At 41.1% G+C, this 18180-nt stretch overlaps 1 protein-coding gene across 1 annotated transcript in view; it reads right to left on the bottom strand.

The window, feature by feature from the left end:
- Positions 1-10931: 10931 nt before the first annotated feature.
- Positions 10932-18180, bottom strand: part of LOC147454980 (E3 ubiquitin-protein ligase SPL2-like) — a 106567-nt gene continuing 99318 nt past the window's right edge. The window contains exons 5-6 of the mRNA XM_086516828.1: positions 11843-11962; positions 10932-11519 (exon numbers count right to left, since the gene is read on the bottom strand). Of these exons, the coding sequence (XP_086372954.1) occupies positions 11240-11519; positions 11843-11962 (400 nt within the window). The 3' untranslated portion in view covers positions 10932-11239. The remainder of the gene's footprint in view (positions 11520-11842; positions 11963-18180) is intronic.

The raw sequence follows: 18180 nt of genomic DNA, 5'->3' as shown, positions 1-18180 counted from the left end.
AACTAAGTAATTAAATTGTTTTTGGAACTAACATTATTTTCCAAAAGAGGAATGATAATTTCTTCAAAAGAAATTCTCTTGATCTTACATAAATTATATGTGTAAAAGCTTTAGTGGCATACTAAGTTAATATCTAATTTTCAAAAGGAAGTTGAGTTTTAAAGGGTAAATTTATCATAACCGAAGAAGTTTTCTTTGAGAAAGAAGATTCCCATTCCAGATAAGGTCATTCCCTCCCTTCCCTCTTGCCAATTGGAAAATCCCAAATCTTTAAGCCTCTCCTAGCTGTGCGAATAATCCTCTCCACAGAAGTAAGGGGTAAGCCTAAACCCTATCTTGAAAAGAATTTGTTGATCATTCGTGCTCCATTGCATGATAAATTTTCACGACACTAGTATGTCCACTCTTAGAAATTTCACAAATTACTCTGAGACTATCATTCGTCGAAGGATTTTACTCTTGCAAAAACAATCATTTTCCACAATCAATTAAATGAAGTTTTAGATTATTTATCTCAAAAAATCATAAGTTGATGCATTTTAAATGTTAGTGTTTACTACTCATGGTACACACTTAAGCAAAGGTCATTGTGTAGAGCATATACATTGTTCATTTGTCTATTTTCAAGTTTGTTTTGCAACTATGAAGAAGGGGGGAGTAAGGGGATAGCTTTGTGAAAGTGATGATCGTGTTGCTTGAGCATAAAACGCCCATTGCTTCCATGGAGATGTCCCATGGATGGCAAATGGTGCAAAGAAAACAAATGGGAAGCACCCAAGACGAGGTTAACTTGAAACTTACGTCGAGACAAAACCTTAAACTCCGGAGAGACTCGTTGTATTTCTTAAGGTTTTGTTTGAGTAAATATTAAAAGTAAATAGGAACAAAGGTATATAACCAAGGAACTCACTAAATTTCAACTAGGACTAAAAACTTTACTGAGAAGGTTTCATGTGGATAGCCCTAGCATAACATAGAAGATTAAAGTGTGAGCTTTGTCTTACATGTTTGGAAAAGGCCAGTGCAGGTGTTTACCTGTGGGTTGCAATGAGGGATGGTCCTTTTTGGCAAGGTGTTTACCTGTGGGATGCAATGGAGGATGGTCGTTTTCGGCTAAGACTGATAACCGTTGGTCTATGATTTGAGTTCGGGTTCATTCATGGGATTGGATGGGAGTGAGTCTCGATCAAGTGGTGAGACCTGTGAATGCGTCTCGAAATTGGCCCAATCCGGGTAGGCTTGATGCCAACGAAAAAAGGAGGAACAAAAATGGATCCAAGAAGGGATTGGATAAGGGAGGAGGATGTGATTCAATTAAGAGACTCTTCCAATTGTTTGATAAAAAGGAACCTTGGAAGGACTAGGAACCAAAATGGACTATTCCACAATTGTCCTCATCAACCGGACCTTTGCTCTGCTTCTCAAAATAATTATCTAAATGGAACTTAAGGTAGGTTAATTTGCAAGCCTTTTCCAAAAAAGATAAATAAAAATAAGAATTAAAAATTGTGTAAAGGTGTCGCCTCCACACATGGCAGAGGAGATATGATACCCAAGTCCTGGGACGAGGATAGGGATACGCCTCGAGAAGTATATGTCATTGTTTGAAAGATAACTAGATTACTTCAATAATACTAAATAAAAAATGAAGTAAAACATTATAAAACGGAAAAAGGTAAGAACGACATGATAAATGCACACTTGCAAGGGTATGCAATAGTTTGCATGTTGCTTTCAAATGCTTGAAATGTATTCTTGGTTCAACATGTTTAGAATATTGTTTTATAGTATCATAGTACTACCTTGGAAAGGTGCATTTACGAAACACTTCGGTGGGAGGGTGGATTTTAAAGTGTTAATTGTTGGCCGAAAAGTTGAACCCAATTTTATGTTGTCCATTAAGTTAAGTCAAGAAAGGGGAAAGGGATTCCGAACTACGGAGCAAGAATCAGACTTGGAATGAGGGATTTGTGTAGTTAGTAAATACACTCATCTTAGGGGAACACACTGATGGTTATGCTTGGTCATAACCAGAAAAAAATCGTTAGTGACCTTGAACCAAGGGTGAATTAGCAAACTCCCACCAGTTGACCTTGGAAGGTTAAGTTCAAATTTAGTATAATGACATTGATTTGAAAGTTGAACCAATAAGGAAAGGTGTTTTTGGGTTAAGGATTCCATATGAGAAAAACTGAATGCTAGTTATCACTCCCTTGAGTTGGCATTGAAGAGCAAGAGGAGTCATGTCTTGGTGTCGGTCTCAAGCGGGAGAGATGTCAGGAATCGTGGTGTATCCATTTGGAGATGGTGGAGCCGGCAGTCCCTGGCATGGCCCTCACAAGTGGAATCAGAGCGAGTCATGTCTTAATGTCGGTCTCAAGCGGGAGGGATGCCAATAATCGTGGTGTATCCATTTGGAGATGGTGCAGCCAACGGTTCCTGGCATGGCCCTTGCAATATGGGTGCTCCCCAACTTGATTTTCTTGATCTAATAAATTCTTGTTCTAAAAATTGACAAAGCTACTCCTTCAATTTGATGGTGTCTAGTAGGGACATTTTGTAAGATCTTTTTTTAATACAAGTTCACTTCCTTAGAGAATCTCTATCTCATGGTCATTTTCTTGAGTAGGAGGAAGAGGGATGAGATCTTCAAAGAAAACATCGCATACTCATGTAACCATGAAGGTTCAATCATTTGACTCTGAATCAACCTTATTCAATTTGACCACAAATATATGGTGTCTAACTCTCATATCCTTGAGTAGGTGGTCTTCTTTAGCTAATTAAGTCCTTGGAGTTCCAATCTTTCCTTGCACCGACTTGTTTTGCACCTTTATCTCTAAAGGTCAAAACTTCCTCGGCCATAGTGAATGCTAGCTTGATTCCTAGATAACCAATCCAATTCAATAATCCCATTATAAATCCTAACTGGAGGGGTTCTAAAGACTACTCAAGTGGAATGCCTCCCTAGTTCAAAATCAAGGGTTGCCACACCTTATCAAGATACCATGATTTTCCCATTTTCCATTTATACTATCATAGGTCTAGCTAGCTACATCTTAATTTAGGCCTAACTTTTGCAAGCATTTTGGATACAGAAAGGAATGAGCTTGGAGAGTCTACATAAACTACTATTTTTTGTTGGTTTCTTACTCTGGAACTTCTTGAGCATTTTCTTTGATATGGTTTGCCTAAGGTAACTAGTTCTCATCTCGGATGGTCAGTATTAAAATTCAAGGGTTCATGAATTTACACAAGCTATCAAGGGTCTTGATAGCTTGCTCTTTCCTTGTAATGGTTATCCACCCTTCTAGTTAATGCTTACTAATGCTGCTTAATGCACCTTATATGAAATAAGGTTTCTAGTAGTGTTGGCTCTTGGCTTCTCCTAGCTCATTTCTTTGGTATGATTGCTATTTATAGTATGATACAAGTCAAATAAATCAATTCGTTCTTTTAATTGGCTAGTTATTGTTCATATGATATGGCTCTTTACCTGATGATATTGACACCACTTTAATGTATTGATGGCATTGTTAATGTGTAAAGGTGTGCAATACTTTGAGTATTTTGTGTCTATGCTCTTCGCTTGGAAAACTAAAATTCTATTGATGATCTTTGATTATTTTATAACTGATTGGCTGGGTACTAGTCTGAAGGATGGATATAATTTTTTTGCTTGTATTGCTAGTACACAGTTTCGAAAAATCTCTTACGTTGGACCTGATCGGTTCTCCTTTTTACTTTATTTCTTATAAATTTTGATTTGTGAATAATTGTACAAAGAGCATGGTCTATTGGGGGCTCTTTAGCAATACTACAAGGTTTCTATCTTGTACATAAATGGAAAATTGATTTTTTTTCTAGAAAACTTAACGATTAGTACTATGGGTAAGGAGTTTTCCCAATCTTAAAGATATAGCCCATTTGTACCAGTAGTAGCAACCATTCCCCCCCCCCCCCCCCAAACACAAACACACACAATTACATACTTGTTTTACTAGAGCTCGTCTTTGCTCTCTTTCTAGAGCACCAAATACATCTTTTTCCCTTATTTCACATTTAAAACAAAAGGGTGTTACCCCTATGGAAATGGAATTTTACCTTTAAATAGTCCCAGAACTCTTCATTTGTTACAATAGCCTTACAAGTTGGTTTTACACCTACCTCCTTTTATGGATGAACAAACATACACTTTGTTTTTAGTAATATCATTTGATTTACTAATGGGAAACCTCAAAATAAGGAAACCTCGTGGAATACATTACATGTGGTAAATATAAAACAATCAAAGTAGAGCTTACTGAAAAGGGGAGAGTTCATACCTTTTGTGCAGATAGAGAGACGATCGAGGATCCTGTGTAATGCCAATCACACAATCAATCTTCATCGACAAGCGACAGAATGGGAGATCTAGAATCAACAATCTCCTTGATGTTCGTCTGTGTCTGTAATGCATTCTAAGACCAAAAGTAAGAGCAGCTTGTCAAAATGAGAGTACATGCACATCAACACCGACAACATCCGATATCACATCAATGCCTTTCTAGGAGAGAAAATATGCATGTCTTTAGAGACCATTGAACAAGGATTTGATCGAAAGCCAAACTCCAATTCAAACTCTCAAGTCTGAGCGAATTACCACTCGCAGCATCCCTACCAAGCCATGACAAGTGCTTCGTGGCTTGTTTCCAATCCGCTACCATACTGGAAGCAAGGGGGAATCCTGGAATCGTAGCTTCAAATTTCCCAAAAACCATATCCGTGTAGGAAGGATGCTAATGACCAAAAGAAATCGTGTGAGAGCACAAAAAAGCAAACATTAGTGTCCACGACTGTTTTTGTTCCACTAATACCAATAACAATGTGGTCTTCCTTGCAAATAACATGTGAACACAAATGTAAGATATTTAGACCACTAGACTTCTTTAGAGTACATAGTTTATCCATGGCAAACAGTCGCAACCCTTTTTTAAAGAGAGCAAGTAGATAAAAAATGATCCAGAATCCGAGACATAACAGCACGAAGTCGATGAGTTGGCCAATGCAACAATGGTAAGAAAACTGCATATAAGCCATCAAGATGGAATGTACTATTTTGAGTCGTACATATAACGACCAAGCAGACAATTTCCAATACTGTAATCTGGATCTAATTTTATGCTCAACCCAATCCAAACAATTTGCATTGTTCACCAACCAAGCCAATGGGTATCCAAGATGCTGCACTAGCTCATCAAGCTTTACTATTTCACCTGGCCATAATATAGAATGCTAATCCATTTAATGTAATGGCAAAAGCTTAGATTTTTGGAAGTTAAGATAAAGACTAGCAGCCAACCCATAAATGTAGTGTAAGGCATCCATGACACAACAAACATCATATGGATGATTTCTGGACAGAACATGAAATCATCAGCATATTCTTGTGCCACAAAATGATTACGAGAAGGTAATTCCAATCCATGCAATTGACCAAATGCTATCAAGGAGTCCAAATAAAGCAATAGAGGATGAGTGGCAATATACTAGAGCATGGCACTCAAAGGACATCCTTTCCTGACTGAACGACCAAGATCCCATGACTGTGTAAGCTCACCATCAATAAGATTGACTCTGTTTGTAAAGAAAGTAGACCACACGACATATTTTCAATCCTAAACTTAAGTCTTCCATCATCTGTGCAATGGATTCCACTGAACAGTATCAAATGCTTTCTCTATATCAACTTGCATGATAAGCACATCTTGTTTAGTATACTTTGCATACTCAATACCAATAAAGACATTAGCAAGATTATCCATAATTTGCCTGCAAGGAATGAATCCATACTGAGCGCATGTATACTGAAAAATAAATGATCTTTAATTCATGTAGCAATTAATTTTTAAATTATTTTGTAAATGACCGACATAAGCATAATGGGACGTTGATGAGAAAAGGATTCACAAAGTGCTTACTTGGCAACAATTTCACCATGCCTTCTTTCCACGATAATGGCAAAGATTGCGTAGTACATGCATGGTTCATCATGAAAAGTAGAGGCTGTTTTAAAGATTCCCAAAAGCAAAGAAAAAACTCAACCATAAGACCATCCCACCCTGGAGATTTTCAACGACCAAGATGCAACAAAGTATTATGAAGTTCAGCTTTAGTAAAGTCAACATCCAGTGTATATGCATCATTCACAGTCACTATAGGATGTACATACGATAACACCAATTTCTCTAGCTTGCGAGACCTCTTTTGAAGGAGGCTCAAACGCTCCAAAAATCTATTGAAAACGATTCACCATGGAATGCGATAATTGTACTATACTAGTTTAATGTGGCTGTAGATTCCCGTGAATGATGCAAGACTAGTGCTTAAAAAATTGTTTTTATGAACAACCTTTGTCCCATTTTTTCATTTTTCTAGTTTTCGGTTTTTAATATGCATCAAAGAGACTTTAGCACCACATAAAGTCTATTTTTCATAGACAATGAGCAGTTTAGAATCCACAAGATTCTCTAACCCTTGACAGGTGGCCTTATTTGATTTCACCTTGCCTCTTTGTTGTTGCATGTACCATGTACCATAATCATGTATGGTCTTGGATATACATAACAAAATGATACCATGCTACATCCACATCAATAAACATATGAGACACAAGGGAGGAATCACCACTTCAACCATATTTTGGAAGGCTTTGTGCAAAAGATACACATTATTGATATGCAATAACCACTTACGAGGAAGAGGAGTCTCATCAGAGATGCATTAAAATAAACTAGCAGCCATAGAGGGAAATGATCAGATAAGGTAAAGGAACGATCAACCCTCATGGTACACGCAAACATATTATATTGTTGAGTACCCAGCAAGTTCCATCGATCCAACTGCGCTCGATACCTTAAGTGTGCATCATGAATACAAGTATAACCCCTCCCCTCTCTATAGAGCGAATTGTTGGGTATTCAAGCCCGAAGTCCAATGTGTCAAGCCCGTGGTGGGAACTTCCTTTGTAGCATGCAGTCACACTCCAACTCCAGGTTCACTATGCATGGAAAGTTTTGGTTATATACATATGTAATAGCTTTTTTAATCAATCATATAGCGTTTCCTTGTCGCCTCTCTCTCTCTCTCTCTCTCTCTCTCTCTCTCTCTCTCTCTCTCTCTCTCTCATTCTATGCACGTTATTAACAGTTGCACCATGGCTCATCTTCACCCACCATAGCAGGGATAACCCCATCAACTGGTATCAGAGCCTGATGCTCTTGGAGTTCTTGGCTCGACTCCAAACCACGCGGGAGCTGTCACTTGTGGAAGAGACAAGGATCTCCTTGACCTGAATGAAATCAAGCACAATTGCCATCAGCCTGTTTGCCTAGGCCTTGTGATGACATTTTGACACTGCACACCCTCCTAGTTCGGCCTCCTCAACCCGCTGCAAGCAAAACTCCCCTGCTCGTTGTTGCATATCTGCACTGCCATAACAGAGCTCATTTTTTTTGGCCAACCTAATTTAACCCCTTCAAGAGCTCATTCACACCCTCGGTGATCGGATATCAAATTGATAATGGATCTTGAAGGTCTAACAAAACTTTTCAAGATTAGCAGCAACAAAAAGGCAGTAAATTTTGGATTTACAGCAAATTGACAAATCTTGGCTCCGAGCATAATCTGCAGCAACAAATCAAAAGTGTTCTTCAACATCAAGCTTCAAAAGCCTGTGAGAGCGCAACAACATATCAAAAGGCGTGCAAGAAAGCAAGATACTTGCTACATGAGCAACACAAGACAAAGCTTCTCGTAGATAATGATGTCCTGTAGTTTTCAGTTTGTTTTATGTTTCCTTTTATGACAGTCATTTGTCAATAAAATGTACGGGTTCTAGACACTGCCACACATGAGTGGTAAGATAGCCCTTTTACGTTTGGTTCTAAGTTCTTGTAGTCTGACACTGATGGTTGTTTGTGGGAAGTGCACACACACACACACCTATGTTATTGTCAAGGGGGGGGCTTCTACTCACAGTTATAGGTGATTGAACTCTGCCATAGTTTGTATCAAGCCTTTTCTTAGTAGTTCGGGCTTGAGGGGGGGTTGTTGGGTATTCAATCTCGGAGTCCAATGTGTCAAGCTCGTGGTGGGAACTTCCTTTGTAGCATGCAGTCACACTCCAACTCCAGGTTACGTATGCATGGAAATTTATATATATATATATATATATAAAATAGCCTTTTTAATCAATGATATAGCATTGCCTTGTCGACTCTCTCTCTCTCTCTCTCTCTCTCTCTCTCTCTCTCTCTCTCTCTCTCTCTCTTTGCACGCTATCAGCAGCTGCACCATGGCTCAAGAAGAATGCTCAAAACTTAACATGTGTGAATAACCAGAGGTAGTTGCAAGCGATTGCCAAGGGTATTTGGGCCGAAGTAGTATAAGTATATATACCAACAACTTCCAAAAATTTTCCCTTAACAAGACATTGAACAACCATCCATCGCCCCTTAGAGTCATTGTGTGCCAATATTGGCTGCAATTCGTGTCGCACCATCATCAAAAAGTCAGAATAACTTCCAGTGCCAACATAAGCAATCCAAAATCCTTCAAAGTATGAAGATTGACCTACAAACTTATGCTAATTATGTTCCTATAAAACTACAATATCTGCTTTTATGTGTGTATATATAGATTCCACTTATCATGGCTGCACAATCCGCACACACTATATGTAAAACATGTGAGAGGAGAATACATCTGTAAAATATTTACATGAGACTCGCAAGAAGAGACCATCAATAAGTAGCCCATTGGCACATCTACATCCATGCCAATAGACAACAACAAAGAATCTACATGCATTCCTTGCGAAGACGAGAGATGCATGTGTGATGGCGTGTGGGACTAACCAAAGTATCTTTGTACGAGCAAACACACACACACACACACACACACATGTCACTTTCTGCTATGGTTTACCTTTTACTTAGAATCAGATGTGACCATGTTTAGCTAAAACAGCCCTCCATTGGTGGCTTTTAAACTATAACCCCCTTTTAAGGCCTGGTCTTGGCTTGGATAGAAAACTGAGGTTAGCTTATTTTGGGTGATGATACTAACTATGTGTGGCCTAAATATTATTAAGGTTTAGTTCAACCCTTAAAGCAATCATGTTTTAAACCTAATTTTGGAATCTTCCTTCACTTAACGACTATAAACCCTCATTGTTGAAGCATAAACCTCTAGATATGCCTTTAGTGTAACTTAACCCCAATTGCTGTGGGAATTTGACACACTTATATCACTAGCCTTATGTTGATTGAATACTAGCTTATCTTGCACCCTATAACTTGTATCTCAAATTGTTTAAATTACTATAATACTACTTCCCCTATAGGGATAGCTCCCCTTCTGCACGATTTAGGCTTATATACTAGATTTCACTTAACCATCAAACACTCCTATCTAGACTAAAAATATTTGTCTAGGGTTGACCTCACCCTTAAAAAAAACCCTTACATAAACTAAGTTTTTCCATAAAAAGTGATGTCCAATATCTTACATAAATAGTTTTTTATGTCCTGTTAAAAAATATTGTTTGGCAATCATTGAACACTCAAATTCACAAGTTACCTTGCTAGTACTAGCTTCTTTAAGAGATTGTGACTGAGATGCATCTTTTGTAAACATAGACCTTTGAAAACTAGAAGTGGCTTTGAAAAAAGAAAACTTCATAACACAAACTCTATGGAAAAAAAGTATGGGTGAGAGACTTGGATCAAAAGAGCCTTCTCATCAAAACTTAATCTTATTAATTGAATATGTATAAAGTCCTCAAAAAATTAGGATAATTATTAACCTTATGTATAACATATAATCTCACTTGGATCTAAAGGAGTGATGACCTTCTCATCTCAAGTTAAAACGAATTTAAAAGGAATTGAAAGGAACACACCTTTCACTAAATCAGAAGGGCCATGCCTTTTCTGGTTGCTAAAAAGACAAGTGACAGCTTTATATCAATGGTTTCGCAAATGGATACTCACAGTTACTTTTCGAATAGTAGGTATATGTTTATTTTTCTTTTAAAGTAAGACATGGATACCAATCGATAGGGTTCATGGACACCTATAGTACGTATTCTAAGTTAATGAAACTGATGTTTTGTTTTCATGAATGCAGGTGAGGACTCTACCTTAACTTATGATCTTTTTGGCTTAGCTATTGTCCATCATTGATGTACCTGACCTCTTTCACTCTAGAATCAATTATTCCGGATTATCCTTTGTACGAAAACACTAGAATGATACCTCATTCTCACTTTTATGTGCAAAAATGAATCAAAGACTGAATCGTTTTTGTGCTACTCCTTGTCCATTGTCTAAAGCCATTTGTCTTTTGACTTGTTATGTTCTTTTGTGTGTAAGTATAGGTTTAAAAACAACCACACATGTCATGGATATGGTTTTCTCTTAGAGCTCTTTTCTTCTTTTTTCCTCCTCAAACTATTGTAACCCCTTGCTAGAAATATGTTGTGGGGGTCTCTATCCTCTATAAAGCCGATGCTTAGCCTCTTCTTAAGACGTACTTCGGAATGGGCACCCTTATTTCTTGTTAGTGATGATTTCATATCCTAATTTCCAAAGCCAACTTTGAGCATTTGCTGTTCGCCATCTCTCTTAGATTTATGCATAACCCGGAAGTGTAATTAGTTTATTACTTTTATTAAAAAAAACAAGGTCAAGAATTTGTGAGATTATTGTTAACAATGTTTTATCAAATGCATGAAACTTCTAGCGCTTACGAGAGGAAAGTAAAAGGGTTACAAATCAAGAGAGTAGAGAGAGAGATTGCATTAATAACGGTTAACGTGCACAGATATAGATTGAATTAAAATCAAGGGGGGAACTAGATGGCTTTTGAAGGACCAGGTACAGGTGAAAGAACAGAATTGCCTTTGATACCCATTGCTGACACCTCACCAAAAGGCTTTTGCTACTCACTACCATGACCTTTTTACTGTGTTACAATTACGTAATTCTCTAGTCTGTGCACTAATTAACTCTGGTTTCTGGTATTTCCACTAATTAATCTACAGCGAAATGTAATCATTCTTGGATTCTGTGGTTCTCCAACAGCATAAGAGTGGCATGGGGATGATTGAACAGAAAAGAAAGGGAGAGAAGAATACCATGCAGAAAATCATCTATACAACTAAATTACAAGAATGATCAGTGCGTGCATGCATGGCTTACGAATCATATATGCGGACAATGCCGTTGACATCCTGTCTACAAACTGGACACCTTGCATGACTCTCTTGTTCTACTCTTTGTGCGCAATGTACACAGCACACCAGATGCCCGCAATGTAGAAACGCTGTTCGCCGACGCCTCAGCAGGCAAATAACGCACAGCTCTCCGTCCGGCACGTCTGTCACCTCCTCTTCACTCCGCTCCACAGACAGCCGCCTCTCTTGCTCCCGACGCCTCTCTCTCTCCAACTTCCACTCCTTATACCTCCGCCAATTCCTGCAGTGCAATAACAAACAGCAACTCATTAAATACTTTCAAGGTCTTGACTCTTGATATTATGACAAGAAAACAATGATCTCAAATTCTCTGGATGGGCACACTCTATTTACATGCAAGCAAGCCTACTGTAACAAAAGAGCCTCCAGCCTTTCCCGCTTAACACCTGGCCCCAGATTAAGTTTTTTTTTTCTTTTTTTTAATACTTGGTCCCGGATTAAGCTGTTTTCTTTTATTATATACATCACTTTTGAATAACCAGAAACCAAATTAAAAAGATTCCCTTCGACAGCAAACTTTTCCAGAATGAGCAAGCTAGAAACCTGAAGAAAGCATAGCCTAGCACACCCACTGCACATGTGCTAAATAATATGCCTGTCCACAAAAGAACTCGTGTGTGCATAGCTAGATTCACCATCAGCTGCTCCTTTGTCAACTCAGTTCTGTAAAAGAAAAATCTCTCTCTCTCTCTCTCTCTCTCTCTCTCTCTCTCTCTCTCTCTCTCTCTCTCTCTCTCTCTCTCAACTCTCCTCGTCGGATAGATCGTTAAGGTCTCTTGGGATAGTTTCCTACGACGTGAAAATTCTCTTCTTCTTCTTCTTCTCTCTCTCTCTCTCTCTCTCTCTCTCTCTCTCTCTCTCTCTCTCTCTCTCTCTCTCTCTCTCTCTCTCTCTCTCTCTCTCTCTCTCTCTCTCTCTCTCTCTCTCAGTGAAACAAAATTGTCCATTGTCTGCTACTCTATTTGGTATGTATATATATGAGGTTTTTGACTACATTGACAGAGAGGGTGACAGAGGTGCCCAGCCTTAATGTGAACCTCATTAAAATATCCTGCTTACCCTTGCAAACTGCAGCAGCTTGGAATGGCTCGCGTTTCAAATAACCGCCTCACAGGCAGCATTCCTTTCGAGCTACATCTCAATAACAATTCACTGTCTAACACAATTCTTATTGCACTGAGAAACTGTATGTGTGAGTAGATCTCTTTGCGATTCATTGAAGGGCACCATCCCTAAGAGCTTGCCAGGCAGAGATGGCAAGGACATGGATTCCATTGTTGTTATGTGCTGATGATATTGTGTTGATCTCTGACTCACCGGAGGATATGCAACAACATTTGGATGCATTACATAGATTTGCGGAGGATAGTGGATTGTCTGTGAACCTTGGTTATGATGTTTAACACCACACCGCAGTGGATCAAAAGATCAGCACTTACAAGTTACATTCACTTATGGTTAGGAGACAGTGGATACACAGATGCATACACTTATCTTGGGGTAGTCTTCACTAGGCCAAGGTTTTCTTCCAGAGCGTATGTCGCCTTGGGAGGATTGGTGTGTTCCCACGTTCAGTTCCAATGCCCCCTTTTTGCAATGTGAGTACCACGGGTGTGAGTATGATGAGCTAAGCTTTGCAATGGTGGCTACTCCTCTCTGTCCAGTGTCTGGTGTGAACAAATCAATAATCTGTCTCTGGGATTGCCTCTCACCAGACCTCAGAAAAATATATGTGTCTATGTAACTCATGTAGATATAAGTCCAAGACATCTCTGGTCCTGATAGCTCGTGACTCTGGAAAAGGGTCCAAAGCCCTCTCTCAATATACAGTGGAAGCGAGCTCGTATCTCGTAATACACTGTGCACTGACATATATAATGCATCTCCATCTTTGGCTCTATATGGCATAGGCGGCATATCTTGCTAGCTGCTGGTATCCCTCTGAATCTACCAGTCTCAATCTCAAGCTGGTGTGAAGATGTCTGTCACAAACCAGTAACGTGGCAACCAGTACACATCCACACCCCCCCCATGAAATGCTGACATGGCAGTGACGTGGCCCGGAAAATCCGTAGAATGCAGACGTGCCACTGCCGTACGGATCTCCGCAATTCACGGCACAAAAAGCGGGACATGCTGACGTGGCAGCAGCGGTCGGACGGCAGCTTTTTGACTACGCAAGGCATTAGAGAGAGAGAGAGAGAGAGAGAGAGAGAGAGAGAGAGAGAGAGAGAGAGAGAGAGAGAGAGAGTTTTGCTGTTATTATTGCAAGGCTTTTGATTACAGCTTTTGGGCCTCTGCTTTTGGCATCCCTTGTAAAACCCTTACAAGTGTGGGCAGGGCTCCCACTTCTCAGAGCATCTGGACGCAGAATCTAAGAGTGAGACTCTCCCACTCCCTTGTACTTTGAGTTACAGATTAATACAAAAAGAAATACCGAAAGTGGCGCCACTCTTTGGGGCCAATATCTCTAGGCACGGAACTCCGCCGGGCCGTGTCGAATCAATTGTAAACTGTGAACTCTTTTGGAGTGAAGTTCCTCTCGTGTCGCCGTAGAATCTTGACTTGTAGTGTCCAAGTCTGTTACAGTGGTATCAGAGCGCGGCCAATTTCTCTTCTACCGGGGAATCCGATCCTTTTTACGCGGCACTTATGGATTTAGACAGAGATCAATCGACTTCCTCTGCATCGGGAGATGCGGAAAGAGATCATGAAGAAGATTCACACGAGGAGTACGGCCCGCCTCGGTCTACTCAGGTGGAGATTGAAGAGATGGAGCGTCAACGATTGACGATGCAACAAAGATGATGATAAATTTTACGAAGGACCCAAAATTTGCAAAATTTATGACCCAAACCTCCTTTGACGAGGTGCACTCACAGTGGCGGCAAACCACGGAACCACCGCTCAAACTGGCACTCAAGAAACCTCCTACTCCAAGGATGTTTACAGAGCAAGAATTAGAAGAGGTGGTTGATACACGGATTTCTCAGCTTTTTGAAGCGCAGAACAAAGCCGAAAAGCATGACAAAAAACGGAAGAAAGGCAATGACTTCCCGGGTTATTTGGGTCGTCAGTCTACATTTGCCTCGGCAAGAAAGCAGAAGAAGTATGTGCGATTTGAAGGAGTACCCAGTTCTTCTTCTTCTTCTTCTTCTTCTTCTTCTTCTTCTTTTTCTAACAGTTCTTCTAGATTTTCTGACTCGAGCGAAGAAGGCAGAAAAGGGAAAAAGCGAAGCAAAAAGCAAAGCTTCGGAAAGAGCAAGAAAAAGGCAAAGAAGTCTAAATCTCGCCCAGTTGTTTACAATTCTACAAAGGACTTGTCTTCGGATAGTTCGGACTTTGAAGACAGCAGCTTTTATGCAAAGAAGAAGAATTTCTATAAAGCCAACCAGTATGACTTTCTAGAGGATAAAAGCAAGAAGGTCCGAGAGTTTAAAGAAGGTGGACAGTCAACTAAATTTGACACGTTTTCTGGATATCGAGATGCTTCGAAGGCTTTGGCCTTCATACAACAGTTTGACATAGCTTTCTCTGGAGGGCATTACACAGAGCACGCCAAGATTCGTAGGGCTACCTCTTACTTCAAGGTAAATGCTCGAACTTGGTTGTCCACACTTCACAGCGCCAGATAAATGGCTGAAATTTAAAAGGCTGTTTATTTCTTCTTGGTTGACTCGGGAGTACCAACGCGACATACGAACTGCTTGGAACCATCTTCGGATGACGAAGAAGGATACATTGGATGCATATTGCGAGAGATTCTGGAGCTCTTTTCTACCAGCCTCTTCATTTAAGAAGATCTCGTTCAAAGAACAGATTGAGCGTTTACCTTGGGACTTCCTACAGAGATCCGAGATCACTGCTTAGAGCAAAAGTCAGATTCCATTTAGGAAGTGATGAGTCATGCGAAACGAGGTTTTGCCATTCATTCAGGTAGTTTGACCTACCCCACAGATGAAATCATGACGCAAAGGACTGAAAAGACTTCGAACAATGAAAGTAGAAAGAAGAAGAGCAACCAAGAAAAGAAACAAAAGGATGCACAACCTAATCTCACTCTTCGAGAGAAAGCTCTCTACATCAAAGAGGGGAAGTGCTTTGGATGCGGGGAAACGGGGCACACCTCCGCGAAGTGCCCTAAAAAGGCACCGAAAGAACAGAACGACAAAGATGAAGACAGGCCTAAGGGTTCAAAAGCAGCTGAGGAATGTGGACGAAAAGGCAAGATAAAAGCAGGACTAGTTCCTGATTGCATGGGTATTGACCCAAGCAAGATTGACAAGAGTACAGAACTTTGTCAAGCTTGGGGCAAAGTGAAAGACCAAGAAGCCCTGATTTTCTTTGATGGAGGAGCCAAGGCCAACTTCATTTCACCTAAATTGGCGGCGCGGCTCGAGATCACACCTGATCGGATGGGACCACTAGCAAAGACGTAGCCATTACACCTGTTTTTTTTTCTTTAGCGTGCGGGGGGGCCGGGCACCTACTCTCGCAAGGTGAAGCTTTTGTCACTGATTTCAATCCCAATTAGAGACCTTAGACACCGCCTTGGGGATGGATTGCCCGTTCAATCTTTTAGAACTTGCACCCTTGTTAGTCTATCCAAGGGATCCCTGGAGAACCTCGTTAGGGGCGTGACAGCGCCCAAGAGCCCCGTAGGGATCCAGATACTGCGAGACTTGGTTTCCCTCACTCACCAAAACCTTGATCACCCCGGCGGGTTTTTGAGAGAAATTGCCATACCCAACTTGGGCGTCGGCTCGTAGGTGGAGTCCCGATCCGGTGACAATCAGAGTCTCCAACACTCCTCTTGCCCATTTGATGAGGCAACCCATGTACCAATATCATTAAGTCATTCGGTTTAGCACATAGTTTCATAACTTTTTGCTATTAAGGAGAATTTCGTCCTTTCCCCCCTTCTATACGTCAGAGGGATCTGATTCATCTCCGATTCATCTAATCGGTCCGTTAGGTTAACAACCTAGCGTTTAATGCTCTTTGATATTGTGGTATTGCCTCACCAAGGAAAGCCGCTACAAGGTGGTGCCCTGCAACTGCTCCCCTCGAATGCGGATGCGAGCTAACCCAATGGGTCAACCTAACTCCGCGAGCCTCCCCACCAAGGAGGAAAATGGTAAATTCACCGTCACTTAGAGCGACACCCGCCGGGTCCTGTTGGTCCCGAATGGTATACAGCAACCCGCCGAGACAGTCATCTCGAGCTCAAATCAAGGCCGGACAGTGCAAAAGAATGTGGTCAATTGATTGTCTGCCCTCCAAGTCATTGCATAGGGGGCATGCACTCCCCCTTGGTAAGACTTTATCCGCCAGTCTTAATCCTCCTACTCGGGCGAGCAGTAAGAGGCGCTCGCCGTCACGCTTCATATTCAGAGATAAGTTACACCGTAAAAGGTACTTGCGCGTGATATTCATCCCACGAAGCTTATAGTTGGTCAGAGAGGCACAAACCGCTCTTGAGTCCCATTTTTCCCACATCAGATCCCTGGCCATCTCCGCGGTCGCCGCTGGACAATGTTGACGAAACCACCTACCCGTCCTAGTTGTCCAAGACCACCCCTTCCAGGACTTCGAGGTGGTCGCTACTAGGTCCCTAATAAGCGTGCTAACCAAACCGAACTTGTCATATGCACGCTTCCGTTGGGCACCGCAGAAGGCGACGACCAGGGGGGCGTTCAGTTCGTGATGCAGGGTCGACGCTGCGACTGACGTCGACTTTGCCGCTTTCCCTACAAACCACCTAATTCCTGTAGCCACAAGGCACTCGAGCGGCAACAATTGCTTTTGGTCGTGTGCCCCCATGATCTCTGCTCCGTAGGTAATCACGGGGCAAACGCAAGCTTTGAAAATGCTGAGCCTCGTCCATAGAGGGAGAGCACGGGAGGTGAGGACGTGCTTGGCTGCAAAGAGGCATCCCCGCCCCTTTGGCGTCCTATCTTGGATAATGGTCTTCATGCTGAAATTTGGAATCCACGATGATCCCTAGGTATCTATAGTTTTCAGTCACCTCCATTGGTAAACTTCGGTTGCATTGTCAGGGGTATTTGGGGCACGAAGACTTCTACATAATGCCATTGGAAGGTTGTGATGTCCTCCTAGGAATTCCCCGGTACCATAAGAACAACGTCGTGGTCGACTATCGGGCAAGAAAAGCGACTTTGACTACAAAGAAGGGCCAAACTATTGTACTTGATGTAAAACTTAAGGGCAAGTCTGTCCCTATTGTATCGGCTTCGGCCATTTCAAAATTAATGAACTCCAATCTGTTTGTTTACTCGATCTTTTTGAAAGAGTTAAATGATGCGAATAGGACAAATATGTCTAAACTTGATAAAGAACGCCAAGATTTTCTCCACACTCATGCCGATTGCTTTTCAAAGGGCTTGCCAGGCAAGTTACCACCCGCTGATCCTGAGGATCATACCATTGATATGATACCTGGAAGCACACCACCGAACTGGCCACCTTACCGTGTGAGCCGCGAGCCCAGAACGAAGAAATTATGAACCAAGTGAAAGACCTCTTGGAAAAGGGTCTTATCCAGCCTAGTACTTCACCATATTGCTCTCCAGTGTTGTTGGTTTTAAAGAAAGACGGATCTTGGATAATGTGCATCGATTATAGAGCTCTCAACAAAATCATCATCAAGAACAGATTTCCGATTCCTAGGATCGATGATATTCTTGACCGACTACAAGGATCCTCGTGTTTTAATAGGATCGACTTGAAGAGCGGATATCATGAGGTCTGAATCGCGTCGGAGATGTCTACAAGACAGCTTTTCGAACGACTTTTGGGTTATTTGAGTTTTTGGGGGTGATGCCTTTTCGCCTAACCAATGCTCCAGCGACATTTAACAG

Source organism: Adiantum capillus-veneris, chromosome 7 (assembly GCF_014529385.1).
Source record: "Adiantum capillus-veneris isolate H3 chromosome 7, ASM1452938v2, whole genome shotgun sequence".
In the NCBI taxonomy this organism is placed as follows: domain Eukaryota; kingdom Viridiplantae; phylum Streptophyta; class Polypodiopsida; order Polypodiales; family Pteridaceae; genus Adiantum; species Adiantum capillus-veneris.
Note: the sequence above shows the minus strand (reverse complement) of the source record. Positions and strands in the feature narration are given on the sequence as shown.